The 24,645-nt window shown below is 47.6% G+C and overlaps 1 protein-coding gene across 1 annotated transcript in view; it reads left to right on the top strand.

The window, feature by feature from the left end:
- Positions 1-24,260, top strand: part of COPS4 (COP9 signalosome subunit 4) — a 24,482-nt gene extending 222 nt beyond the window's left edge. Inside the window, exons 2-10 of the mRNA XM_075351669.1 lie at positions 1,861-1,940; positions 4,734-4,885; positions 4,972-5,075; positions 5,188-5,341; positions 5,668-5,818; positions 6,713-6,883; positions 21,009-21,124; positions 21,205-21,289; positions 23,900-24,260. Coding sequence (XP_075207784.1) covers positions 1,861-1,940; positions 4,734-4,885; positions 4,972-5,075; positions 5,188-5,341; positions 5,668-5,818; positions 6,713-6,883; positions 21,009-21,124; positions 21,205-21,289; positions 23,900-24,033 — 1,147 coding nt within the window. The 3' untranslated portion in view covers positions 24,034-24,260. The remainder of the gene's footprint in view (positions 1-1,860; positions 1,941-4,733; positions 4,886-4,971; positions 5,076-5,187; positions 5,342-5,667; positions 5,819-6,712; positions 6,884-21,008; positions 21,125-21,204; positions 21,290-23,899) is intronic.
- Positions 24,261-24,645: the final 385 nt, after the last annotated feature.

A 24,645-nucleotide genomic window follows, 5' to 3' on the forward strand; every position in this document is an offset into this window, starting at 1 on the left:
TCACATGGGGGCAGGCAGTGTAACAGGACGTGTTTATTAGTGCAGATCTATTAATGAGTGTAAGGGGTGAGTAAATGTCGGTGTCTTCCTCACCGGTCACGATCTTGCTGTCAGTGTAGAGATCGTCCTGATTACACCTCAGGGTGCAGGATCTGGATCAGGTCTTCCAGGCTCAGACAGCAATGTCTCCTCTGTCCAGACCTGCAGCACGGTTGTAGTTCAGACTTTTTACCCATGAAGTGTGAGAGTTTCCATTCACTGACAGCAAGCCTTAACTGCAAATGGTGAGGAGCTAATTCATCATTTGAGGTTTTTTTTATTGTTTTGCCTTTTGGTGGTCTGACTTTCTGCTTATGCTCAGTGTTAGGCCCCCTTCACACGTCAGTGAAAAACAGACGTTTTTCACTGCCGTGATAAAGGTGCGTATGTCCATCCGTGTGCTGTGATTTTTGGAAAACGTGTGATCTGTGATTAATACATGGAGATCAGGCACTTATACTCACCTGTCCACACTCTGCTGTCCGTGGTGCTGAAGTCTCCACCGATGCTGTGTCCATCCGCTGTCTCCCCTCTGCAGCTACTTTTGGGTCAGCTGTTCAGTGCATATGTATGAGCATAATTAGCCGGCCTGGAAGCAGAAGACAGCAGCGGCTGGAGACAGGTGAGTTTGAAAAGCTTATTATTTTAAATGTACATGTTTCACGGATCACTCCCCATAGTGTGGTCCGTGTGACCTCAATGATGCCGGAGAAAAAATGACATGTCTTCGTACGGAAATTGCAAACACGCGTGTGCTGCACGGAGACACGGTCAGTGAAAAATCACTGATGTGTGTGCAGATCCATTGATTATAATGGGTTTGCGTATGTCCGTGATTCCGGTATGTATAAAAACAGTAACATACCTACCAGAATCACTGACGTGTGAAGGGGGCCTATGGTGGAAGCGATCAGTCCAGGGTGGGTGGGCACTGCTCCTGAGTATCAGGATTCCAGCACTATGGCAGATAACCAGGGATTTTCTGAAAACCGCTGTGAGAATAAATGGTATTTGTCTCTGCCTGTTACTGCCCTGGTGATGGATCCCATTATAGAGAAGCCGGTGGAATTGTGAATACCCCCACCCCTCCTGACCTGACCTGACCTTCCCCCATAGTCCCAGGCTGCTTTGTTGTTTTTTTTGGGGGGGTTTTTTATTGCATTTTTGTGAATAATTTGTACGTTGATCTGGTCTATTAAGAAATAACTGAAATGGAATGGTGATGCAGGACAAAGGGAAACGCTATAGTCATGTATTATATGGGTCTGCAAACCTGAGCAAGAATATGCTGCAGAAGGGATTTAAAAATATCTGGTGTTTTTTTTATTGAGGTGTGACAGGAAGACCGGTTTCCCAGTGAACACAGCGGGCTATTTCTACTCCACACAACTGTTGCACATACCGAGTACTGTGTAGTGGTGACAATATGAAGCGGATCTTTCTAATCTACTGAACTGCCAATATAGAAATCTATATTGGTGATGAGCGAGCACTACCATGCTTGGGGCTAATAAGGAGCAGTAGGATGCTTGGATGGGAGGACGCATGTACAGAGTATGATGGCATTCAATGGGAAATCTTCTGGAAAAATCCTCAATTTCCCCATTGACCTCCATTATACTCAGGCACAACTCATGTACCCATCTGAGCATCCAACTGCTTGTTTTAAGTACTGAGCATGGTAGTTCTCGCTTATCAAACTACCAGGAGCCCAGGAATGTGTCTGCCCTCATGGTTGCTGGTGGTTCTCACACCTTTAGTTGTGAGAATGTCCTTTCTACATGTATAGGATTGATAGGTATTCCTTTTCCCTTTTTTCAGATACCGTCAGATTTTGGAGAAAGCCCTTCAGCTACTTGGTGCAGAGCAGCTTGAAGCTCTCAAAGCCTTTGTTGAAGCAAGTAAGATTTCTGGTGTAATATATTGCACACTGCAATAAAAAGTGATTAGTCATAATACTTTCTTGCATAAAATATACCGTATTTTTTGGACTATAAGATGCACTTTTTTACCCCCAAATGTTGGGGGAAAGTGGGGGGGTGCGTCTTATAGTCTGAATGTGGCTGTGGGGAATGAGGGTGCTGCGGTGGAGCCTGTCATCTGTTGCATGAGCAGGCTGTAGCAGCGCCTGCCGTGACCACGTGGGCCCGCTCATTTCATATGCATGCTCCACCCATCATCTCTCAGCGCTGAAGCCGGCGCTGACAGGTGGTCGGGATGATGGACGGGGGTGTGCGCATAATTAACAAGCTTGCTTGCATGATCACCCCTGGCAACTACAGCCTGGAGTGATCATGTGTGGCTATATTCACTGCCCTCTGCACATCATCATCAGCGCGGGGTGCAGTGAATCAGTAGACTCACCCGTCACCGTTGTTTGCAGCATCGCAATGTCCTCCTGTCTCCCGGCCTGCTGATCTGTGTAGAGAGCGGTGAGCACAGCGATGACGTCATCACTGTGTGCTCCGCTAGTCTCCACACAGGTCAGCAGGCCGGGAGACAGGAGGACATTGCGATGCTGCAGACAACGGTGATGGCTTCACACTCCAGCGGCTTTGCTGCCGTCACTGACAGAAGGAGGAGCGATGCTGCATGGAGCGGGGAAAGGTGAATATAAATGTTTAATTTTTTTTTTTGTGTCACAGGATACAGGCCATATAGCAGAATGGGATATATACAGTTAGGTCCAGAAATATTTGGACAGTGACACAATTTTCGCGAGTTGGGCTCTGCATGCCACCACATTGGATTTGAAATGAAACCTCTACAACAGAATTGAAGTGCAGATTGTAACGTTTAATTTGAAGGTTTGAACAAAAATATCTGATAGAAATTGTAGGAATTGTACACATTTCTTTACAAACACTCCACATTTTAGGAGGTCAAAAGTAATTGGACAAATAAACCAAACCCAAACAAAATATTTTTATTTTCAATATTTTGTTGCGAATCCTTTGGAGGCAATCACTGCCTTAAGTCTGGAACCCATGGACATCACCAAACGCTGGGTTTCCTCCTTCTTAATGCTTTTCCAGGCCTTTACAGCCGCAGCCTTCAGGTCTTGCTTGTTTGTGGGTCTTTCCGTCTTAAGTCTGGATTTGAGCAAGTGAAATGCATGCTCAATTGGGTTAAGATCTGGTGATTGACTTGGCCATTGCAGAATGTTCCACTTTTTTGCACTCATGAACTCCTGGGTAGCTTTGGCTGTATGCTTGGGGTCATTGTCCATCTGTACTATGAAGCGCCGTCCGATCAACTTTGCGGCATTTGGCTGAATCTGGGCTGAAAGTATATCCCGGTACACTTCAGAATTCATCCGGCTACTCTTGTCTGCTGTTATGTCATCAATAAACACAAGTGACCCAGTGCCATTGAAAGCCATGCATGCCCATGCCATCACGTTGCCTCCACCATGTTTTACAGAGGATGTGGTGTGCCTTGGATCATGTGCCGTTCCCTTTCTTCTCCAAACTTTTTTCTTCCCATCATTCTGGTACAGGTTGATCTTTGTCTCATCTGTCCATAGAATACTTTTCCAGAACTGAGCTGGCTTCATGAGGTGTTTTTCAGCAAATTTAACTCTGGACTGTCTATTTTTGGAATTGATGAATGGTTTGCATCTAGATGTGAACCCTTTGTATTTACTTTCATGGAGTCTTCTCTTTACTGTTGACTTAGAGACAGATACACCTACTTCACTGAGAGTGTTCTGGACTTCAGTTGATGTTGTGAACGGGTTCTTCTTCACCAAAGAAAGTATGCGGCGATCATCCACCACTGTTGTCATCCGTGGACGCCCAGGCTTTTTTGAGTTCCCAAGCTCACCAGTCAATTCCTTTTTTCTCAGAATGTACCCGACTGTTGATTTTGCTACTCCAAGCATGTCTGCTATCTCTCTGATGGATTTTTTCTTTTTTTTCAGCCTCAGGATGTTCTGCTTCACCTCAATTGAGAGTTCCTTAGACCGCATGTTGTCTGGTCACAGCAACAGCTTCCAAATGCAAAACCACACACCTGTAATCAACCCCAGACCTTTTAACTACTTCATTGATTACAGGTCAACGAGGGAGACGCCTTCAGAGTTAATTGCAGCCCTTAGAGTCCCTTGTCCAATTACTTTTGGTCCCTTGAAAAAGAGGAGGCTATGCATTACAGAGCTATGATTCCTAAACCCTTTCTCCGGTTTGGATGTGAAAACTCTCATATTGCAGCTGGGAGTGTGCACTTTCAGCCCATATTATATATATAATTGTATTTCTGAACATGTTTTTGTAAACAGCTAAAATAACAAAACTTGTGTCACTGTCCAAATATTTCTGGCCCTGACTATATATAGCAGGATGGGAATATATACCATGATGGTGATGTATAGCAGGATGGGAATATATACCAGGATGGGGGATCATATACAAGGCAGGAGGATCATTACCAGATTGGGGTACCTTAGTAGAGAATTTGGGGACATTATCCCCCATAACAGTGTCAGCAGCAGATTCTCGACCCATAAGTGTGTCATTACCAAATTTTTTGCTTAAAATTTTATTTTCCTCTTCTAAAACCAGGGTGCATCTTATGGTCTGGTGCGTCTTATAGTCCGAAAAATACGGTATAAAGCGCCTTTTTCACACCATAGGCTTTGATGACCCAAATTACCCCTCTAGGTCTATACTGATGCGTTTTTATGCCGTTTCCAGTGGTGAATGAGAACGTCAGTCTAGTGATTTCCCGACAGCTGCTCACAGACTTTTGCACCCATCTTCCAAGTCTGCCGGATGGTATTGCCAAGGAAATCTATCATTTCACCTTGGAGAAGATCCAACCGCGAGTCATTTCTTTTGAAGAACAGGTGAGAGGCCACACCACACATTCTGTATTGTAAAATCACCTATGTGATAAAGATGTGGCGAATCTCATAGCAATGCTTCCCTACAGGTCGCATCTATTAGACAACACTTGGCGTCCATTTATGAGAAGGAGGAAGACTGGAGGAACGCAGCACAAGTGCTTGTTGGAATCCCATTGGAAACAGGGCAGAAGTGAGAATATTATCATGTTTAAACTATATTTTGTCTTTCGGTTGAACATGAGTCTTGGCTTCCACCCCCCACCCCCCAACCATATTAACTACGTAACTGTCTCTTCCTCAAGACAATACAATGTTGACTACAAACTAGAAACCTACCTGAAGATTGCCCGGCTGTACCTGGAGGATGATGACCCTGTCCAAGCAGAAGCCTACATAAACCGGGCATCCCTGCTGCAGAACGAGTCCACCAACGAGCAGCTACAAATCCACTATAAGGTAATGGCGCACTATGGCCCACATTGTGTATTTTCTCTTTATACATGAGCCATGTGCATCGGATTCCAGGATGGAGCATTTGACATTTCCCCGCACTTGTTGATGAATATACATGAGATCTTGCAGTACATCAAGTTCAGAAAATATTCAACGTGCTTTGAATGGCTTTTTTTTTTTTATAAGCATGGCTTTATCTTTATTCTTGAATTTTGACAATTTAATTTCTGCAACAAATAGGCATTTTTTTTTAAGCTCAGTCTTCATTTGTGGAAAGATCAGAACATTTTATGCTACAGAACAGTACTTAATGAATTTGTATTGTCTAGGTCTGCTATGCCCGCGTTCTAGACTACAGAAGGAAGTTCATAGAAGCTGCACAGAGATACAATGAACTGTCATACAAAACAATAGTGCATGAAACCGAGCGGATGGAAGCGCTTAAGCATGCACTGCACTGCACCATCCTCGCTTCCGCAGGTAAGACACGTGAAAATGTGACAGTAAAGCGGGCTTTACACGCTACGATATCGTTAATGTTTTATCGTCGGGGTCACGTTGTTAGTGACGCACATCCGGTAACGATATCGCAGCGTGTGACACTTATGTGCAACCTTAAGCAACCTCAAAAATGGTGAAAATCGTTCACCATGGAGAGGTCGTACCAAAACCAAAAATCAGTAATGGTTGATTATCGATGTTGTTCGTCGCTCCTGTGGCAGCACACCGCAGAAGCGAAGAGCGAGGAACGTCTCCTTACCTGCCGCCGGCCGCAGTGTGGAAGGAAGGAGGTGGGCGGGATGTTACGTCCCGCTCATCTCCGCCCCTTTGCTTTGATTGGCCGGCCGCTTAGTGACGTCGCGGTGACGTCGGTGTGATGCCAAACGTCCCTCCCCCTTGAGGGAGGGATTGTTCGGCAGTCACAGCAATGCCGCCGACCAGGTAAGTGCGTGTGACGCTGCCGTAGCGATAATGTTTGCTGCAGGAGCGATTACACGATATCGCACACACAACGGGGGCGGGTGCTTACACGCTCTATATCGCTAGCAATTGCTAGCGATGTCGTAGCGTGTAAAGGCCGCTTTAGGCTTATTCCCCTTTAACCCACCATGGAGAGAAGTCTTTGCAAAAAGCCTCTCCTGTTCTTACATGATTGCCTATTCATTTAAATAGCATGGGTGGCACTGGAAGGGAAACCCTGCAGTGATTTTGTGGATCTGCTAGCTGCACCTACACCCTGGTGTGGATAGCAATGTACTACAGTGGGTCATTCTATAGACAGCCATGATTAATTCTGAACTATTTTCTGATTCCCTTGAAAATGGCGAGTTTTGTTTTTTTTTACTTAACCTTATGTGTCATAATTATTCGTAGGACAACAACGGTCACGTATGTTGGCAACATTGTTTAAAGACGAGCGGTGTCAACAGCTTTCTGCCTATGGGATACTAGAGAAGATGTACCTCGACAGAATCATCCGAGGAAACCAACTGCAAGAATTTGCTGCCATGCTCATGCCACATCAGAAAGCAACTACTGGTGATGGTAAGATACGCGTTGTGCAGCAAGGATCAGAGCGCACTGCGTCAGAGTATTTCAGAATGATATTGTGCGGATCCTGAGCAACACTACTTTAACCCCTTCATGACTGGGCTATTTTCTTTTTATTTTGCTTTTTCCGCCCCTTATCCCAAGAGCCAGAACTTTATTTTTCCATCCACATAACTAGTATTTTGTGGGACAAGTTCTATTTTTAAATGATGCCATTCATTTCTTTGTCGCTCCATTGGGAGACCCAGACAATTGGGTGTATAGCTACTGCCTCCGGAGGCCACACAAAGTATTACACTTTAAAAAGTGTAACCCCTCCCCTCTGCCTATACACCCTCCCGTGCATCACGGGCTCCTCAGTTTTTATGCTTTGTGTTGAAGGAGGCACACATGCACACAAGCTCCACATTTTAGTCAGCAGCAGCTGCTGATTGTATCGGATGGAAGAAAAGAGGGCCCCCCACAGGGCCCCCGGCATGCTCCCTTCTCACCCCACTGAGTCGGCGGTGCTGTTAAGGTTGAGGTACCCATTGCGGGTACAGAGGCTGGAGCCCACATGCCGTTTTCCTTCCCCATCCCTTAGGGGCTCTGGGAGAAGTGGGATCCTAACCGGTCATCCAGGCACTGGGACCGGGCTCCATCCGCAGCCCCTAGGGGAATCTGACGGACAGGAGACTGGATATCATCAGGGACAGGGCCCTGCATCCATAAGGTACTCTGTGTCCCCTTAGGGACGGTACATGCAGCGCCTGTGTTACAGACGCCGCAGCGGCTCCTGTGTGGTTTGTGAGACCGGGACTACCGCGCCGACCGCGCCTGTTTGCCGGCCGCGTTTTTAACTTTAGTCCCCGGCTTTTGCGGCCTAGTACCATATACTCCCGCCCCCGGGCCTGCCAGTCAGGGGTAAGGGCGGGACGGCCGACAGGACGTCGGCAGTGAGGGCTGGAGCATACTTTGGTATCCTCCTCCCCCCTCACTGAGCACTGTGGGGCACCAGTTTCCCGCACTTTATTAGGCACGCCCACGGCTCCATCCTCCCCTCACAACGCTGGCAGCCATTGTTATAATCAATACTGCCGGTGGGGGATTTCAGAATGGGCTCCGCAGTTCTGACAGAAGTGGGATCCTAACCGGTCGCCGGTCACTGGGACCGGGCTCCTTCCGCAGCCCCTGGGGGAATCTGACGGACAGGAGGCTGGATTCCATCAGGGACAGGGCCCTGCATCCATCAGGTACTCTGTGTCCCCTTAGGGACGGCGCATGCAGCGCCTGTGTTACAGACGCCGCAGCGGCTGCTCTGTGGTTTGTGAACCTGGACTACCGCGCCGACCGCGCCTGCTGGCCGGCCGCGCTTTTAACTTTAGTCCCCGGCTTTTGCGGCCTAGTACATGTACTCCTGCCCCCGGGCCTCCCAGTCAGGGGTAAAAGCGGGACGGCCGACTGGACGTCGGCAGTAAGGGCTGGAGCATGCTTGGTATCCTCCTCCCCCCTCACTGAGCACTGTGAATCATTTCTGCTGGTGGGGGATTTCAGAACGGGCTCCGCAGTTCTGGGAAAAGTGGGATCCTAACCGGTCGCCGGTCATGGGACCGGGCTCCCTCCGCAGCCCCTGGGGGAATCTGACGGACAGGAGGCTGGATATCATCAGGGACAGAGCCCTGCACCCATGAGGTACTCTGTGTCCCCTTAGGGATGGTGCATGCAGCACCTGTGTTACAGACGCCGCAGCGGCTGCTGTGTGTTTTGTGAGCCGGGACTACCGCGCCGACCGCGCCTGTGGGCCGGCCGCGCTTTTAACTTTAGTCCCAGGCTTTTGCGGCCTAGTACAGGTACTCCCGCCCCCGGGCTTGCCAGTCAGTCACTTCTGCCGGTGGGGGATTTCAGAAGGAGCTCTGCAGCTCTGAGAGTCCCTGGCAGGGAACTGGTGGACACACCACCGCTTGGGGCGGTTGGTAAGCCACACCAGTTGTCAGGTGCTGGACCCCTCTGGGTCCCGTAGTGGGTATATATATATATATATATATAATATATATATATATATATATATATATATATATATATATATATATATATATATATATATATATATATATATATATATATATATATATATATACCCACTACGGGACCCAGAGGGGTCCAGCACCTGACAACTGGTGTGTATATATATATATATATATATATATATATATATATATATATATATATATATATATATATTCTCTATTCGGCAGCATTATTGCTTTTGGCTCCCTCAGCCGGAGTCTCCGGCACCGGTGTGACCCTCGGCTCAGGAGGTACCGCCGGTTTCCACTGCACAGATGGAAGGGACAGAGTTTACAATTTTGACTGAGAAACTCTCTGAGTCGCTTCACATTCCATGGCTCAGTCCATGGACAGATGGTCTGCTAAGATACTAGAAGCTTGGCAGTCTAGACCGGTAACACAGGGCCAGGGCACCGTGAGTTCATCGTCCCCAGGCCCTCTCGGTCGGTACAGTAAAGGGCTCCTGGGGTGGCACCCAGATCCCACGGTGAGAACTCCGACACGGACCGCAGCCTCAGACAGGCTAAGCGGGCTTGCTGGGAACCTTCCCCGGCGGCATCACGCGGTTCGGGGTCTCAGCATGAGGACCCTCTGGAGGGTGAAGCGGAGGTCGCAGCTCAGGGCTCTGATCCTGACGTTGCTCTCAATCTGGATACACCTGAAGGGGACGCCATAGTAAATGACCTTATAACGTCCATCAACCAGGTGCTAGTCCTTTTCCCCCAACTCCACCTATAGAGGAGTCGGCTTCACAGTAGGAGATTCCCAAACGTACCCGGAGTGCGTTTTTCGATCACTCTAACTTCAGAGATGCTGTCCAGAAGCACAGAGCACTTCCGGACAAGCGCTTTACTCAGCGCCTTAATGACACACGTTACCCTTTCCCCCCTGACGTAGTTAAGGGTTGGGCTCAGTGTCCCAAGGTGGATCCTCCAGTCTCCAGACTGGCGGCTAGTTCCGTAGTATGAGTGGCAGATGGTTCATCGCTCAAGGATGCCACTGACAGGCAAATAGAGCTCATGAGGAATTCCATCTATGAAGCCATAGGCGCGTCCTTTGCTCCGGCCTTCTCAGTCGAGCGGGCACTCCAAGCTATCTCAGCTTGTCTGTCTGAGACTAATGTGGTCGCACGCACCTCTGCTCCGCAGGTTGTGTCTTTGACTTCTCAGGCATTTTTTCGTCCTACGCCATGAACACCGTCCTGGACTCTGCGAGCCGTACAGCGGTAGCATCCGCCAATTCGATGGCAGTCCGCAGGGCTATGGGGCTACGCGAATGGAAGGCAGACTCTGCTTCCCAGAAGTTCTTAACCGGTTTGCCATTTTCTGGCGACCGTTTGTTTGGCGTGCAATTGGATGAAAAACCGATGGGTGAGAGACATTCCGTCTCACGGTTACAGGATAGAGCTCTGCTCTCGTCCTCCGACTCGTTTCTGCAGATGGAGTCGTGATCCCCGTTCCGCTTCAAGAACGTAGTCGCGGTTTTTACTCCAACTTGTTCGAGGTACCAAAAAAGGACGGATCATTCCGGTCCGTTTCCGGGCCTCATTCTGCTCAACAGACACGTGAGAACCAGACGGTTCAGGATGGAATCTCTCCGCTCAGTCATCGTTTCGATGTCCCAGGGAGTCTTCATAGCATCAATCGACATCAGGGATGCTTATCTCCATGTGCCGATTACACCAGAGCATCAACGCTCCCGGTGTGTCGCCATCCGGGTCGAACGCTTTCAGCTCGTGACTCGGCCTTTCGGCCTGGCGATAGTCCCACGGGTCTTCACCAAGGTCTTGGCATCAGTGGCGATGGCCCTACACTCTCAGGGACACTCGGTGATCCCTTACTTAGACGATCTCCTAAGCCAAAGCACCCTCCCGGGTGCCACGTCAACACAGCCTGAACATTGTTTTGGAGACTCTCCAGAGGTTTGGGTGGATCATCAATTTCCCAAGTAAAAATTGACACCGACCCAATCACTGACTTACCTCGGGATGGAATTCATTCTCTCTCTGAGATAGTGAAACTACCACTGGACAAACAGCGTTCGCTGCGGACAGGGGTGCACTTTCTCCTTCGGGCCCAGTCTCACCCCTTGAGGCGCCTCACGCGCTTCCTAGGGAAGATGGTGGCAGCAATGGAGGCAGTTCCCCTTGCGCAGTTTCATCTGCGTCCACTCAACGGCACATTCTCCGCAAATGGGACAGGAGGTCGACGTCCCTAGACAGGAACGTCTCTCTTTCACTGTCAGACAAAACCTCTCCTCAGTGGTGGCTTCTTCCCACTTCTTGGTCGAAAGAAATGTCCTTCCTGCTCCCATCCTGGGCTATGGTCACGACGGACAAGAGTTTGTCAGGGTGGACAGCGGTCTTCCTCCACCACAGGGCTCAGGGAACCTGGACTCTGACAGAGTCCTCCCTTCAGATCAATGTCCTGGAGATAAGGCCAGTGTAGCTAGCCCTGAAGTCGTTCCAGCGGTGGCTGGACGGCAGGCAGATCCGGATACAGTCGGACGACGCCACGGCGGTCGCGTACATCAACCGCCAGCACAGAGCGCTGGCGGCGGACGCATCAGTTCAGGTCTAGTCGCAATTTCGACTGCCTTATGTATTTCCTCCTCTGGCGCTGCTGCCCAGAGTGTTACTCAAGATCGGGTCCGACTGCAGCCGCGCCATCCTCGTCGCTCCAGACTGGCCGAGGAGGTCGTGATACCTGGATCTGTGGCACCTCACGGCGGGTCGACCGTGGGCACTCCCGGACCGACCAAACTTGCTGTCTCTAGGGCCATTGTCCATCTGAATTCTGCGGTCTTCAACCTGACTGGGTGGCCATTGAGTTCTGGCTCTTAGCGTTCTCAGAGTTTTTCTCTATCACGCCTTTCGCAGAAGGTGGTCTTCCTAGTGGCAGGCACATCACTTCGGAGAGGGTCTGAGCTAGCAGCGCTGTCATGCTAGCCCCCTTCCTGGTGTTTCGCCAGGATGAAGTGGTTCTGCGTCCGGTCCCGGAATTCCTAATTAAGGTGGTATCCTCCTTTTCTTCTCAATCAGGATATCTCCTTACCTTCTTTTGGCTCTCATCCAGTTCACAATTGTGAAAAGGATTGCACTTGTTAGATCTCGGGAGAACACCCCGGCTCTTCTTTCGCGCACTGCGCCCCCGCGCCGTTCTGAGGCGCTCTTTGTCCTGGTCACTGGCCAGCGTAAGGGGTCGCAGGCTTCTAAGTCAACCTTGGCTCGGTGGATCAAGGAACTGACCCTTGAAGCCTACCGTTCTTCTGGGCTTCCGATTCCTTTAGAGCTGAAAGCCAATTCTACCAGAGCCGCAGAGGCATCCTGGGCATTGCGTCACCAGGCTACGGCTCAGCAGGTGTGTCAGCACTACCTGGTCGAGTCTGCACATTTTCACGAAACACTATCAGGTTCATGCCTATGCTGTGGCAGATGCCAGCCTAGGTAGGCGAGTCCTTCAGGAGGCGGTTGCTCACCTGTAAGAGAGGGCCGTTTTTTCGGCTCGTTTTATCGAGGTATTCTTTTACCCACCCAGGGACTGCTTTTGGACATCCCAATTGTCTGGGTCTCCCAATGGAGCGACAAAGAAGAAGGGAATTTTGTTTACTTACCGTAAATTCCTTTTCTTCTAGCTCCTATTGGAAGACCCAGCACCCGCCCCTGTTCCCTTCGGGCTGTTGTTCTTTTGAGTACACATGTTGAAGGGTTCCTTTGGTTCATGGTTTCAGTTCTCCGAACATCCTTCGGATTGAATTTACCTTAGACCAATTTATAAGTTCCTCCTTCCTGCTTTGGCACCAAAACTGAGGAGCCCGTGATGCACGGGAGGGTGTATAGGCAGAGGGGAGGGGTTACACTTTTTAAAGTGTAATACTTTGTGTGGCCTCCGGAGGCAGTAGCTATACACCCAATTGTCTGGGTCTCCCAATAGGAGCTAGAAGAAAAGGAATTTACGGTAAGTAAACAAAATTCCCTTCTTTATCACTAGATGCAATGGAAAGTGTGGGGGGAGGGGGAATTACAAGTGCATTGAAATGGCAAAAAAACAGTGCAGTCCCAGAATTCTTTTTTTGTTTTACCATGGTCACTATACAATAAAACTGTTCCAGCAGTAGGTTTCTCCAGTTCAGGAAGACTACTCAGATACCACACGTATAGTGCTTTTAATAAAGTAGTGAAAACAAATTTGGCAATATGTATTTAAAGGGAACCAGTCAGGTTCCCTGTGCACCCAGGATCATGAGTAGTTCTGGGTGCATATCTAGAATCCCTGCCTTCGTGTAGTAGTATACTTTTTCTAAAGAGCAATTTATGTATTTCTAAAGACAGTTTGAGATGCCAATTAGGCCTGCGACTAGTCGCAGAGGCGTTAGTCCCCAAACTAGTTATCCCACTAAGCATGTTATCCCTCCACTTTGGGCGTGATAACATACTTTAGAACAGCCAGCATCATCGGCAGCTCAATACAATGCCGCGCATGTGCATGACTTTGTAGCCCCTCAGCATTGAGCTTTTCTGATGCCAGGTGTATGCGTCCTGGCTTCGGAGAGGCTCCCTGCGCATTATTGGAAGTTGCCAGCACTTCTGGTCATACGCACTTCAGGTCATGCGTAGTGCACATGACCGGAAGTGCTGGCAACTTCCAATCATGCGCAGGGAGCCTCTCCGAAGCCGGGATGCATACACCTGAAGTCAGAGACACTCGGTGCTGAGAGGCACTAAGCTGTATTTACATTACGCTAGTTACAGTTTGAGATTCTCATAACCAATTTGGGGTAGACACGATTGTTTTGATTGCCTCTTCTTACTGCAATTTTCAAAATATTAATTCTAGCATTTTTGATTTATTCATTTATATTTTTTTTTATTCTTCCACATTGCACAGTTTACTGATTTGGAATAATTTTATATTTTGAAAGATTGTAATCAGTGATCCCAAATATGTGTACTTATTGGTTTATTTTAATGAGTTAAGTTGGGTGATTTGAATTTACCTATTTTTCATTCCCCCCCTCCCCCCCACTGTAGTGTATTCACTAGTCTCCTTATGGCATTTGAACCTGCGATCATTCGATCGCTTGTACTATCAGCACTGTTATGTATAGCGAAAATTACTGTCATGTGAAAGTCAGCTAGACACAGCCTTTCACAAAAGTCTCATGATGACAAGAATTAGGATATTCATCAACCCCCTGACTGTCATGGCAAACCATTGGCACCCTGCCATCACTGGCACGCCGATGGCTGAGTAGAATTACGCGCCCACTGCTAGGCTCCATTCCACCATCATCTGCCGAGAAAGATGTGGGCTCAACATGCATCATATGTAATGAAGGGGTTAAAGCACGTGGTAAAATAGAATCATATACTGAGAATAGGTATTAGAAATTAGAATGGAGAAAATTTATAAAGTAAAAGGCAAAAAAACCCATGAAGCTTATTTAAAGCACCACTCCACTGTTTGTTTTTGTTTTGTCTTTGGGTGCGCTCACACGAGCGTTGAAATCGGACGAGTGCCATGCGAGAAAATCACGCATTGCACTCTGACCAATGTTAGTCAATGAGACAGAGCAGTTAGTCAGCTTTTCTCGCATCGAGATTCTGGATGCGAGAAAAGTAGCAGCATGCTGCGATTTTCTGCGACAGCCGTATCTCTTGCACCCATTCAAGTGAATGGGTACGAGATATACAGTACAGACCAAACGTTCGGACACACCTTCTCATTCGAAGAGTTTTCTTTATTTTCATGACTCTGAAAATTGTAGATTCACATTGAAGGCAACAAAACTATGAATTAACACATGTGGAATGAAATACTTAACAAAAAAGTGTGAAACAACTGAAAATGTCTTATATTCTTTTCTTCAAAGTAGCCAACTTTTGCTTTGATTACTGCTTTGCACACTCTTGGCATTCTCTTGATGAGCTTCACGAGGTAGTCTCTGGAAATGGTTTTCACTTCACTGGTGTGCCCTGTCAGGTTTAATACGTGGGATTTCTTGCCTTATAAATGGGGTTGGGACCATCAGTTGTGTTGTGCAGAAGTCTGGTGGATACACAGCTGATAGTCCTACTGAATGGACTGTTAGCTGCTTTTTTCTTGCCATATTACAAATTCTAAGTAAAGAAAAACGAGTGGCCATCATTACTTTAAGAAATGAAGGTCAGTCAGTCCGAAAAATTGGGAAAACGTTGAAAGTGTCCCCAAGTGCAGTGGCAAAAACCATCAAACGCTACAAAGAAACTGGCTCACATGAGGACCGCCCCAGGAAAGGATAACAAAGAGTCACCTATGCTGCGGAGGATAAGTTTATCTGAGTCACCAGCATCAGAAATCGCAGGTTAACAGCAGCTCAGATTAGAGACCAGGTCAATGCCACACAGAGTTCTAGGAGCAGACACCTCTCTAGAACAACTGTTAAGAGGAGACTTTGTGCAGCAGGTCTTCATGGTAAAATAGCTGCTAGGAAACTACTGCTAAGGACAGGCAACAAGCAGAAGAGACTTGTTTGGGCTAAAGAACACAAGGAATGGACATTAGACCAGTGAAAATCTGTGCTTTGGTCTAATAAGTCCAAATTTGAGATCTTTGGATCCAACTACCGTGTCTTTGTGCAACGCAGAAAAGGTGAACGGATGGTCTCTACATGCCGGGTTCCCACCGTGAAGCATGGAGGAGGAGGTGTGATGGTGTGAGGGTGCTTTGCTGGTGACACTGTTGGGGATTTATTCAAAACTAGCTGTACTACCCGGCTTCGCCCGGGTTAATAACTGCTGTTAACAAAATAGAATGTATTAACAAAAATTTATTCTGCACACAAAAATCACAAAACAAATAGAAATGTAATTATTAAAAGGCAAAAACTAAGCTAATAGAAGCATTTCACAACATATATTTCAACACCCAAGATATTCCACACACATTTAGGTAAATTGGCCAAGTAATGTGCTCCGTCTGCCCCTTTCCCCGTCTGCCCCTTTCCCTATCCGTCTCCCCACTGACATCTTATTACCGCACATAGAAGCTTCTTATACTATGAATGGTTGCTATAGGAACAAAAGACCATCACAGCTCCTACTAATAACCTGTAGTTCCAGGCTCCATTTACTTTAATGGAGGCATGTTTTTTTTAGCACAACTGTAAAACGCGGGGTTAAATTTTCATGTCAAAACATAGTCTACGATGTTCCCTGGGTCACATGAGTTCTGTGCAAAATTTCGTGATTGTAAATGCGACGGTGCGGATACACTTTTCGTTTCACTTTTTCCCCCATTATGTAGATAGGGGCCAAAATTGATTGGTAAATTGGAACGCGCGGGGATAAAATGTCACCTCACAACATAGCCTATGACGCTCTCGAGGTCCAGACGTGCGAGTGCAAAATTTTGTGGCTGTAGCTGCGACGGTGCAGATGCTAATCCCGGATATATATATATATATATATATATATATATATATATATATATATATATATATATATATATATATATATATATATATATATAATATATATGCGTTTGCGTTTAGTTTTCAACAGGACATTGACCACAAACACACCTCCAGGCTGTGTAAGGGCTATTTCACTAAGAAGGAGAGTGATGGGGTGCTACGCCAGATGACCTGGTCTCCAGTCACCAGACCTGAACCCTATCGAGATGGTTTGGGGTGACCTGGACTGCAGAGTGAAGGCAAAAGGGCCAAAAAGTGCTAAGCATCTCTGGGAACTCCTTCAAGACTGTTGGAAAACCATTTCCGGTGACTACCTCTTGAAGCTCATCAAGAGAATGCCAAGAGTGTGCAAAGCAGTAATCAAAGCGAAAGGTGGCTACTTTGAAGAACCTAGAATATAAGATATATTTTCAGTTGTTTCACACTTTTTTGTTAAATATGTAATTCCACATGTGTCAATTCATAGTTTTGATGCCTTCAATGTGAATCTACAATTTTCAGAGTCCTGAAAATAAAGAAAACTCTTTGAATGAGAAGGTGTGTCCAAACTTTTGGTCTGTACTGTACATCGGACTGCACTCGGATGTTATCCCTGTGTAGTGCGATATACTCACAGGCTGACAATGGAGGAGATGGGGGGGGGTGATTAACCCCTTCCTCTCCTGTGCAGCGCCCGCCCTCAGCTTCACAGCTGTGACCCGATTGCAAGATCCGGTCACAGTCGCATGACACTTGGCTCACACTCTCAGCAGAGCCTGAGCTGGGGGTTATTAGCGCATCGCATCGGATGCTCTCGCATCGGATGCTATATGCTCGTGTGATTCAAGCCTTATACTCACCCTTCGGCGCCTTCACCTTTCAGAGCTACTCTAGTCCCGCGGCGCCATCTTGTGACTACAACTCCTGACTGGCAGGAAGTCAGACGTGTCATCACAAGCTCTCAATGCAAGTTTATGACGGCCAGAATGGGGCTAGAAAGAGGCTCTTAGAGATGCATGGCAGGTTATAAACTGCAGAACACAAGACTGAACGTTGCGGATAACTGATAAACTCTGGAGGGTGAGTAGAAGATTGGGGGGCAGAAGACTTAAGGGTACTTTACACACTGCGACATCGCTAGCGATGTGAAATTCTAGATTGCAAGTGCGATCTTTCGAGGGCGCACATAGGTCATTTTACGCACGTGCGATCTCAAAAGAATTTCACATCGCTAACGAGATCGCTAGCGATGTCGCAGTGTCTAAAGTACCCTTTAGATTTAAAGCAGTAAGATAGAAGAAGAGAGGAAAAAAAACAACCCAAACCCCTCTTGACTTGTGCTTTAATAGCATTGCCAATGGTAAGAAAACCCCCCCACAGTGGATTATTGTAATCTTGTGATTTTTGTCTCATGATTGTTACATTGAACCAACAACATTATCTATATTCCTCACACAATATGCTTCTGTCCCATAAACCATTTTTCTTCGGCGCTCCATTGGGAGACCCAGACGATTGGGTGTATAGCTACTGCCTCCGGAGGCCACACAAAGCATTACACTAAAAAGTGTAAGGCCCCTCCCCTTCTGGCTATACACCCCCGTGGGATCACGGGCTTGCTCAGTTTTCAAGCTTTGTGCGAAGGAGGTCAGATATCCACGCATAGCTCCACTGTTTTTAGTCAGCAGCAGCTGCTGACTATGTCGGATGGAAGAAAAGTGGGCCCATATGGGGCCCCCAGCATGCTCCCTTCTCACCCCACTTTTGTCGGGTGTTTGTTAAGGTTGAGGTACCCATTGCGGGTACGGAGGCTGGAGCCCACATGCTGTTTTCCTTCCCCATCCCCCCTCAGGGCTCTGGGTGAAGTGGGATCTTACAGGTCTCCAGGCACTGAGACCGGGCTCCATCCACAGACCCAGAGAACCTGCTGGATATGGAGCTGAGTATCGTCAGGGACAGGGCCCTGCTACATTAAGGTACTCTGTGTCCCCGTACACATCGCGCACACACACACCAGCATTGCTGGGAGTGCTAGTGCGCCGGGGACAACAGCGCGGAGCGCTCGTGCTATTATTCACGGTAGCTTTGCTGTGTGAATTTATGTATTGGGAACTGCCGCGCCGGGCCGCTGCTGGTTGTTTTTACACTGTGGCGCGGCTGGGACTTGTGGTGCGCCGGGGACTCCGCGCTGGCCGTGCACATAGGACGGCCGCGCTTATTACTCGAGTCCCCGGCTTTGCGGCCTAGTTTTCGTTTCGTTCCCGCCCCCAGCCCTGCCAGTCAGGGGAGAGGCGGGACGCTGTACAGAAAGTCAGCGCCGAGGGCTGGAGTCTGCTTTGCATTCTCCAGCCCCCTTCACTGGACACAGTGGGACGCCGGTTTCCCGCTCTTGCCTGGGGCACGCCCACGGCCCGCCCCTCGTCACACGAGCTGGAGAAGGACGCCGGCAGCCATTCCTGCAGTCCGAGCTGGAGAACGGAGACAAGCTCTGGGCAACCAGTCACAGGACTCTGGCGACCACACACCCGCCTATAGGCGGGCGGTAAGCAGCACCTGAAGTGCTGACCCCACTAAATACCGTTGTGTCCATTTGTATTTTATGCTTACACTGCACTGTAGGTCGCTATTTTTGGCTATATGCCCTCTTAGATGGCGAGACAACAGCAGCAACAAAGCGAGGGTGCTAAGGCACAGGCTTTCTATGCTGCTTGTATTGCATGTGCTGAAGTGTTCATTTGTACTTATGCTTGTATGCTATACATTGCACTGTACGGTCGCTATTCTTGGCTATATTCTCCTAGAATGGCTACTCTACAGCAGCAAAAAAGCAAAGGTGCTAAGGCACAGTTTTTCTAGGCTGCTTGTATTGCATGTGCTGAAGTGTTCATTTGTACTTATGCTTGTACGCTATACATTGCACTGTACGGTCGCTATTCTTGGCGATATTCTCCTAGATGGCTAGTCTACAGCAGCAAAAAAGCAAGGGTGCCAAGGCACAGGCTTTCTAAGCTGCTCATATTGCATGTGCTGAAGTGCTCATTTGTACTTTATGCTTGTATGCTATACATTGCACTGTACGGTCGCTATTCTCGGCTATATGCTCAGTCCTGAATCCTAGCGTCTTCAGGATTATCTCAGGACGTCATTGCCACCATGAGACAGACTAGAAAACCGACGTCTGCCAAGATCTACCACAGGATGTGGAGGATATTCTTCTCTTAATGCTCTGCTCAGGGAGTGTCTCCCTGCCCATTTGCATTCCCTACTTTTCCTTCCTTCCTGCAATTCTGGTTTGGAAAAAGGTTGTCACTCGGCTCCCTTAAAGGACAAGTCTCAGCGCTATCTGTATTCTTCAGAAGCGCCTAGCACCACTTCCTCAGGTACACACGTTCCTGCAGGAGGTTTGTCACATTGTCCCTCTGTACAAACGGCCGTTGGACCCATGGGATCTGAACAGGGTACTAATTGCTCTCCAGAAGCCGCCCTTCGAGCCTCTGAGAGATGTTTCACTCTCTCGACTTTCCCAGAAAGAGGCCTTTCTGGTAGCGGTCACGTCTCTTAGGAGAGTGTCCGAGCTAGCAGCGCTATCATCCAAAAGCTTCCTTCCGGGTGTTTCACCAAGGCAAGGCAGTGCTGCGCCCGATTCCGGAGTTCTCCCTAAGGTGGTATCCCCCTTTCATCTCAATCAGGATATCTCCTTACCTTCCTTTTGCCTCATCCATTTCATCGATATGAAATGGATTTGCATTTGTTGGATCTGGTGAGAGCACTCAGAATCTACAATTCCCGCACGGCGCCTCTGCGCCGCTCGGATGCACTCTCTGTGCTTGTCGCTAATCAGCGTAAAGAGTCGCAGGCTTCCAAATCCACCCTGTCTCGATGGATCAAGGAACCAATTCTTGAAGCCTACTGTTCTGCTGGGCTTCCGGTTCCATCAGGGCTGAAAGCCCATTCTACCAGAGCCGTGGGTGCGCCCTAGGCATTACGGCACCAGGCTACGGCTCAGCAGGTGTGCCAGGCAGCTACCTGGTCGAGTCTGCACACTTTCACCAAGCATTGTCAGGTGCATACCTACGCTTAGGCGGATGCCAGCTTAGGTAGAAGAGTCCTGCAGGCGGCGGTTTCCTCCTTGTAGGGAAGGGCTGTTTTACAGCTCTAACATGAGGTATTAATTTACCCACCCAGGGACTGCTTTTGGACGTCCCAATCGTCTGGGTCTCCCAATGGAGCGCCGAAGAAGAAGGGAATTTTGTTACTTACCGTAAATTCCTTTTCTTCTAGCTCCAATTGGGAGACCCAGCACCCGCCCTGTTTCCTTCGGGATTTTTGGTTGTTCGGGTACACATGTTGTTCATGTTGAACGGTTTTCAGTTCTCCGATGTTACTTCGGAGTGAATTTGTTTAAACCAGTTATTGGCTTTCCTCCTTCTTGCTTTAGCACTAAAACTGAGCAAGCCCGTGATCCCACGGGGGTGTATAGCCAGAAGGGGAGGGGCCTTACACTTTTTAGTGTAATGCTTTGTGTGGCCTCCGGAGGCAGTAGCTATACACCCAATCGTCTGGGTCTCCCAATTGGAGCTAGAAGAAAAGGAATTTACGGTAAGTAACAAAATTCCCTTCTTTTTTTCTTCCCCCTATTAAGGCTCAAGTATCCTGGACAGAGCAGTTATAGAACATAATTTGCTGTCTGCAAGCAAATTGTACAACAATATCACATTTGAGGAGCTTGGAGCATTGCTAGAAATACCCGCGGCCAAGGTGAGTTTCCATTTTCTGTCTTGATATCACGTACGTGTAAAAGTCACGACCTCCGTGCCATGCAATGTGTTCTGTTCCAGGCAGAGAAGATAGCGTCCCAGATGATCACAGAGGGCAGAATGAACGGATTCATTGATCAGATTGATGGCATTGTGCACTTTGAGAGTAAGTTACTTGGCTTGTGGACTGGCATAATAATGAAACCTGTAGCATAGAGAAAATATATGCAAAAATTGCCACGTGATTTCTGTAATAATTTTTAAAATGTCACTAGTTTGTGTTTATCCAGATGCTCAATTGTAGCCTGGTTCCTCTGGAACTAATTAGTTTGTGACCCTGTGCACTGACCGAATGGTTTCAAGTAATGCTGCCTCTGGATCTATACAGTGAGTGTCGGGAGGATAGCTGCAATACATGGCTACACGCCTGCAACTTCTGGAACCTGAGAAAATCTAATTCTGGCTGTTAATGCTCAGTGCCGCAAGAAAGCGCACAATGCTGTACACAATTGAGAACACGGTGTATCATTTTGTTCACTATGGCTGGGACCAGATAAAAGCTCCCAGGGCTGCATCTTGTAGCAGCTGGAGCAGGCATAACCAGTATATTGCCATAACAAAGTAGTTTTATAGGATAAAAATCTAATATTGTAAAAAAGGACTTTATTTAACCCCTTCAGCTCCCGGGTGTTTTTCGTTTTTGTTTTTTTTTCCCTGTCAATCTTGCCATATGAAGGCTTGTTTTTTGGGGGACGAGTTGTACTTTTAAATGAAACCATAAGTTTTACCATATAGTGTACTGGAAAACAGCAAAAAAAATTCCAAGTGTGGAAAAACTGCAAAAAAAAGTGTGATCGCACAAAAGTTCTTGGGATATTTTATTCACCATGTTCACTATTTGGTAAAACTGATGTGTCGTTGTGATGCCTGAGGTCGGTGCGAGTTTGTAGACACCAAACATGTATAGGTTTACTTGTACATAAGGGGTTAAAAAAAATTCACAAGATTGTCCAAAAAAAGTAGCACAAGTTTTGCGCCATTTTCCGAAACCCGTAGCGTTCTAATTTTTTGGATCTATGGCTCAGTGATGGCTTATTTTTTGCGACTCAAGCTGATGTTTCTAATTATACCATTTTTGCACAGATGCTACGTTTTGATCGCCTGTTATTGCATTTTGCACAAAACTTGCGGCGAACAAAAAACGTAATTTTGGCATTTGGAATTTTTTTGCCTCTACGCCGCCCCCTCTCCACCACCCAAGCTACATTCAGATTATAAGACGCACGCCTCACTTTCCTCCCAAATCTTTGGCAGGAAAAGTGTCTTATAGGGTACTTTCACACTTGCGTTCAGCGGAGTCCGTCACTATGGAGAATAGCGCAGTCCGTTAACGCACTGCGCTATTCTCCATAGACTTGTATGGACAACGCACTGTAACGCAAGTGTCAGCGTTGCATCCGCTGAACAACGCAGCATCGTTATATTGACGCTGCGTCGGGCGGAAGGAACGCTACATGTAACGTTTTTTTGAGCAGCGCAATCCGTAGGATTTCACTGCGCATGCTTTTTCTTTTTTTTTTCCAAACTTTATTTTGTCTCTCGGTGGCCGAACGTTCAGCAGAGCGCCCGCCTGCCGGCATGTGAGAGCGCTCAGCTGAGCGACCGGCCGCCGGCATGTGAGAGCGCTCAGCTGAGCGACCGGCCGCCGGCATGTGAGAGCGCTCAGCTGAGCGACCGGCCGCCGGCATGTGAGAGCGCTCAGCTGAGCGACCGGCCGCCGGCATGTGAGAGCGCTCAGCTGAGCGACCAACCGCCGGCATGTGAGAGCGCTCAGCTGAGCGCCCGGCCGCCGGCATGTGAGAGCGCTCAGCTGAGCGCCCGGCCGCCGGCATGTGAGAGCGCTCAGCTGAGCGCCCGGCCGCCGGCATGTGAGAGCGCTCAGCTGAGCGCCCGGCCGCCGGCATGTGAGAGCGCTCAGCTGAGCGCCCGGCCGCCGGCATGTGAGAGCGCTCAGCTGAGCGACCGGCCGCCGGCATGTGAGAGCGCTCAGCTGAGCGACCGACCGCCAGCATTGCCCGGCCGCTGGCTATTGAGAGCGATCAGCTGATCGTTCACAATAGTCTGCTGCCGGTATAAAAAAAAAAAAAAGCTTTCCGTTGTTTTGTACGATCGGTAGCATCCGTTGCATCCGTCACACAACGCAATGCTACGGAAGCCGTCCAACGCAAGTGTGAAAGTAGCCTTAATCCATCCGAAAAATATGGTAAGTCTGCAAATATTGTGGGTTTTTTTTTGTTCCCTTGTACCCCAAACTGTAAATTAACAAAAATAAAACACTAAAATGTACCTTTTTAAAATGGTACAAAAAGAAAGTAAAACTTGTCCTCATGGAGCTGTATGCTGTTGATTACAGTATACAGCGCCATGTGTCCAGTAAGGCCACATTCACAGAGTATTTGGTGAGTTTTTTTTACCTCCAGTATTTGTAAGACAAAACCAGGAGTGGGTAATACAGAAGTGGTGTCCGTGTTTCCATTATACTTTCCTCTGATTGTCCCACTCCTGGTTGTGCCTACAAATACTGAGGTAAAACCTCACCAAATACTCATTATGTGCACGTGCTATTTTGGAGGAAATCACGCAGCCGCCAGATGTCCCCAGGTTCTCTCCAACCCTCAGCTAGAAAATAGAATGTCATTTAAAAACGTCAACCACTCATCTTTACATTAAACTTTGCTGAAATGTGCTTTGACGTATTTGGTCTGTCTGTCCTCAGCTCGTGAAGCTTTGCCAACGTGGGACAAACAGATCCAGTCATTGTGTTTCCAAGTCAATAACCTTCTAGAAAAGATCAGTCAGACGGCACCGGAGTGGACTGCACAAGCAATGGAGGCTCAGATGGCCCAGTGAAGACTATACTATTGTTTTTCCTTTTAGTATTGTATAGTAAACCTTGTCAACCTATGCGACAACTATGAACTTGGAGGACTTTTGTAAGAATTCTCATTTTTCTTCAACTATTGAATGTCAGTAAAGTTTAGACCATAATCCTAGAACTGAACATCAAAGAACGCATGTGTGATAAAAGCAGCCAAGCTTGTGGAATGCATATGAAATAAAGGTCATTTCTTTGTTTACCCGGTCCACTGCTTTTTTTTTTTTATTTTTTTTTATACAAGATATTTCTTCTGAAACATGAATGTCTAATATGTGTAGGGCCCTATATAGAGGAGTTATTTGCCGCCCCCCCCCTTCTGCATGCCGGGGCATGCTTGGAGGAGTATTTCACATATGAAGTTTGCTGTCTATTCTCAGCTGTTTCTGTAACGCCTATAGACCAGCAAATAGAAACTGGCCATTAGATTTTTTTAGTATGCAGTATCTTGCTCTGAACCGTGATCAGGAGACCTCAGATTTAGGGTATGTGCGCATGTTTGGTATTTGGTTGCAGAAATTTCTGCATCTCTTGATGATTTTTTTTTTTTTTTGCATGCGTTTTTTATTGTATTCCATAGGAGAAAA

Source organism: Anomaloglossus baeobatrachus, chromosome 1 (assembly GCF_048569485.1).
Source record: "Anomaloglossus baeobatrachus isolate aAnoBae1 chromosome 1, aAnoBae1.hap1, whole genome shotgun sequence".
In the NCBI taxonomy this organism is placed as follows: domain Eukaryota; kingdom Metazoa; phylum Chordata; class Amphibia; order Anura; family Aromobatidae; genus Anomaloglossus; species Anomaloglossus baeobatrachus.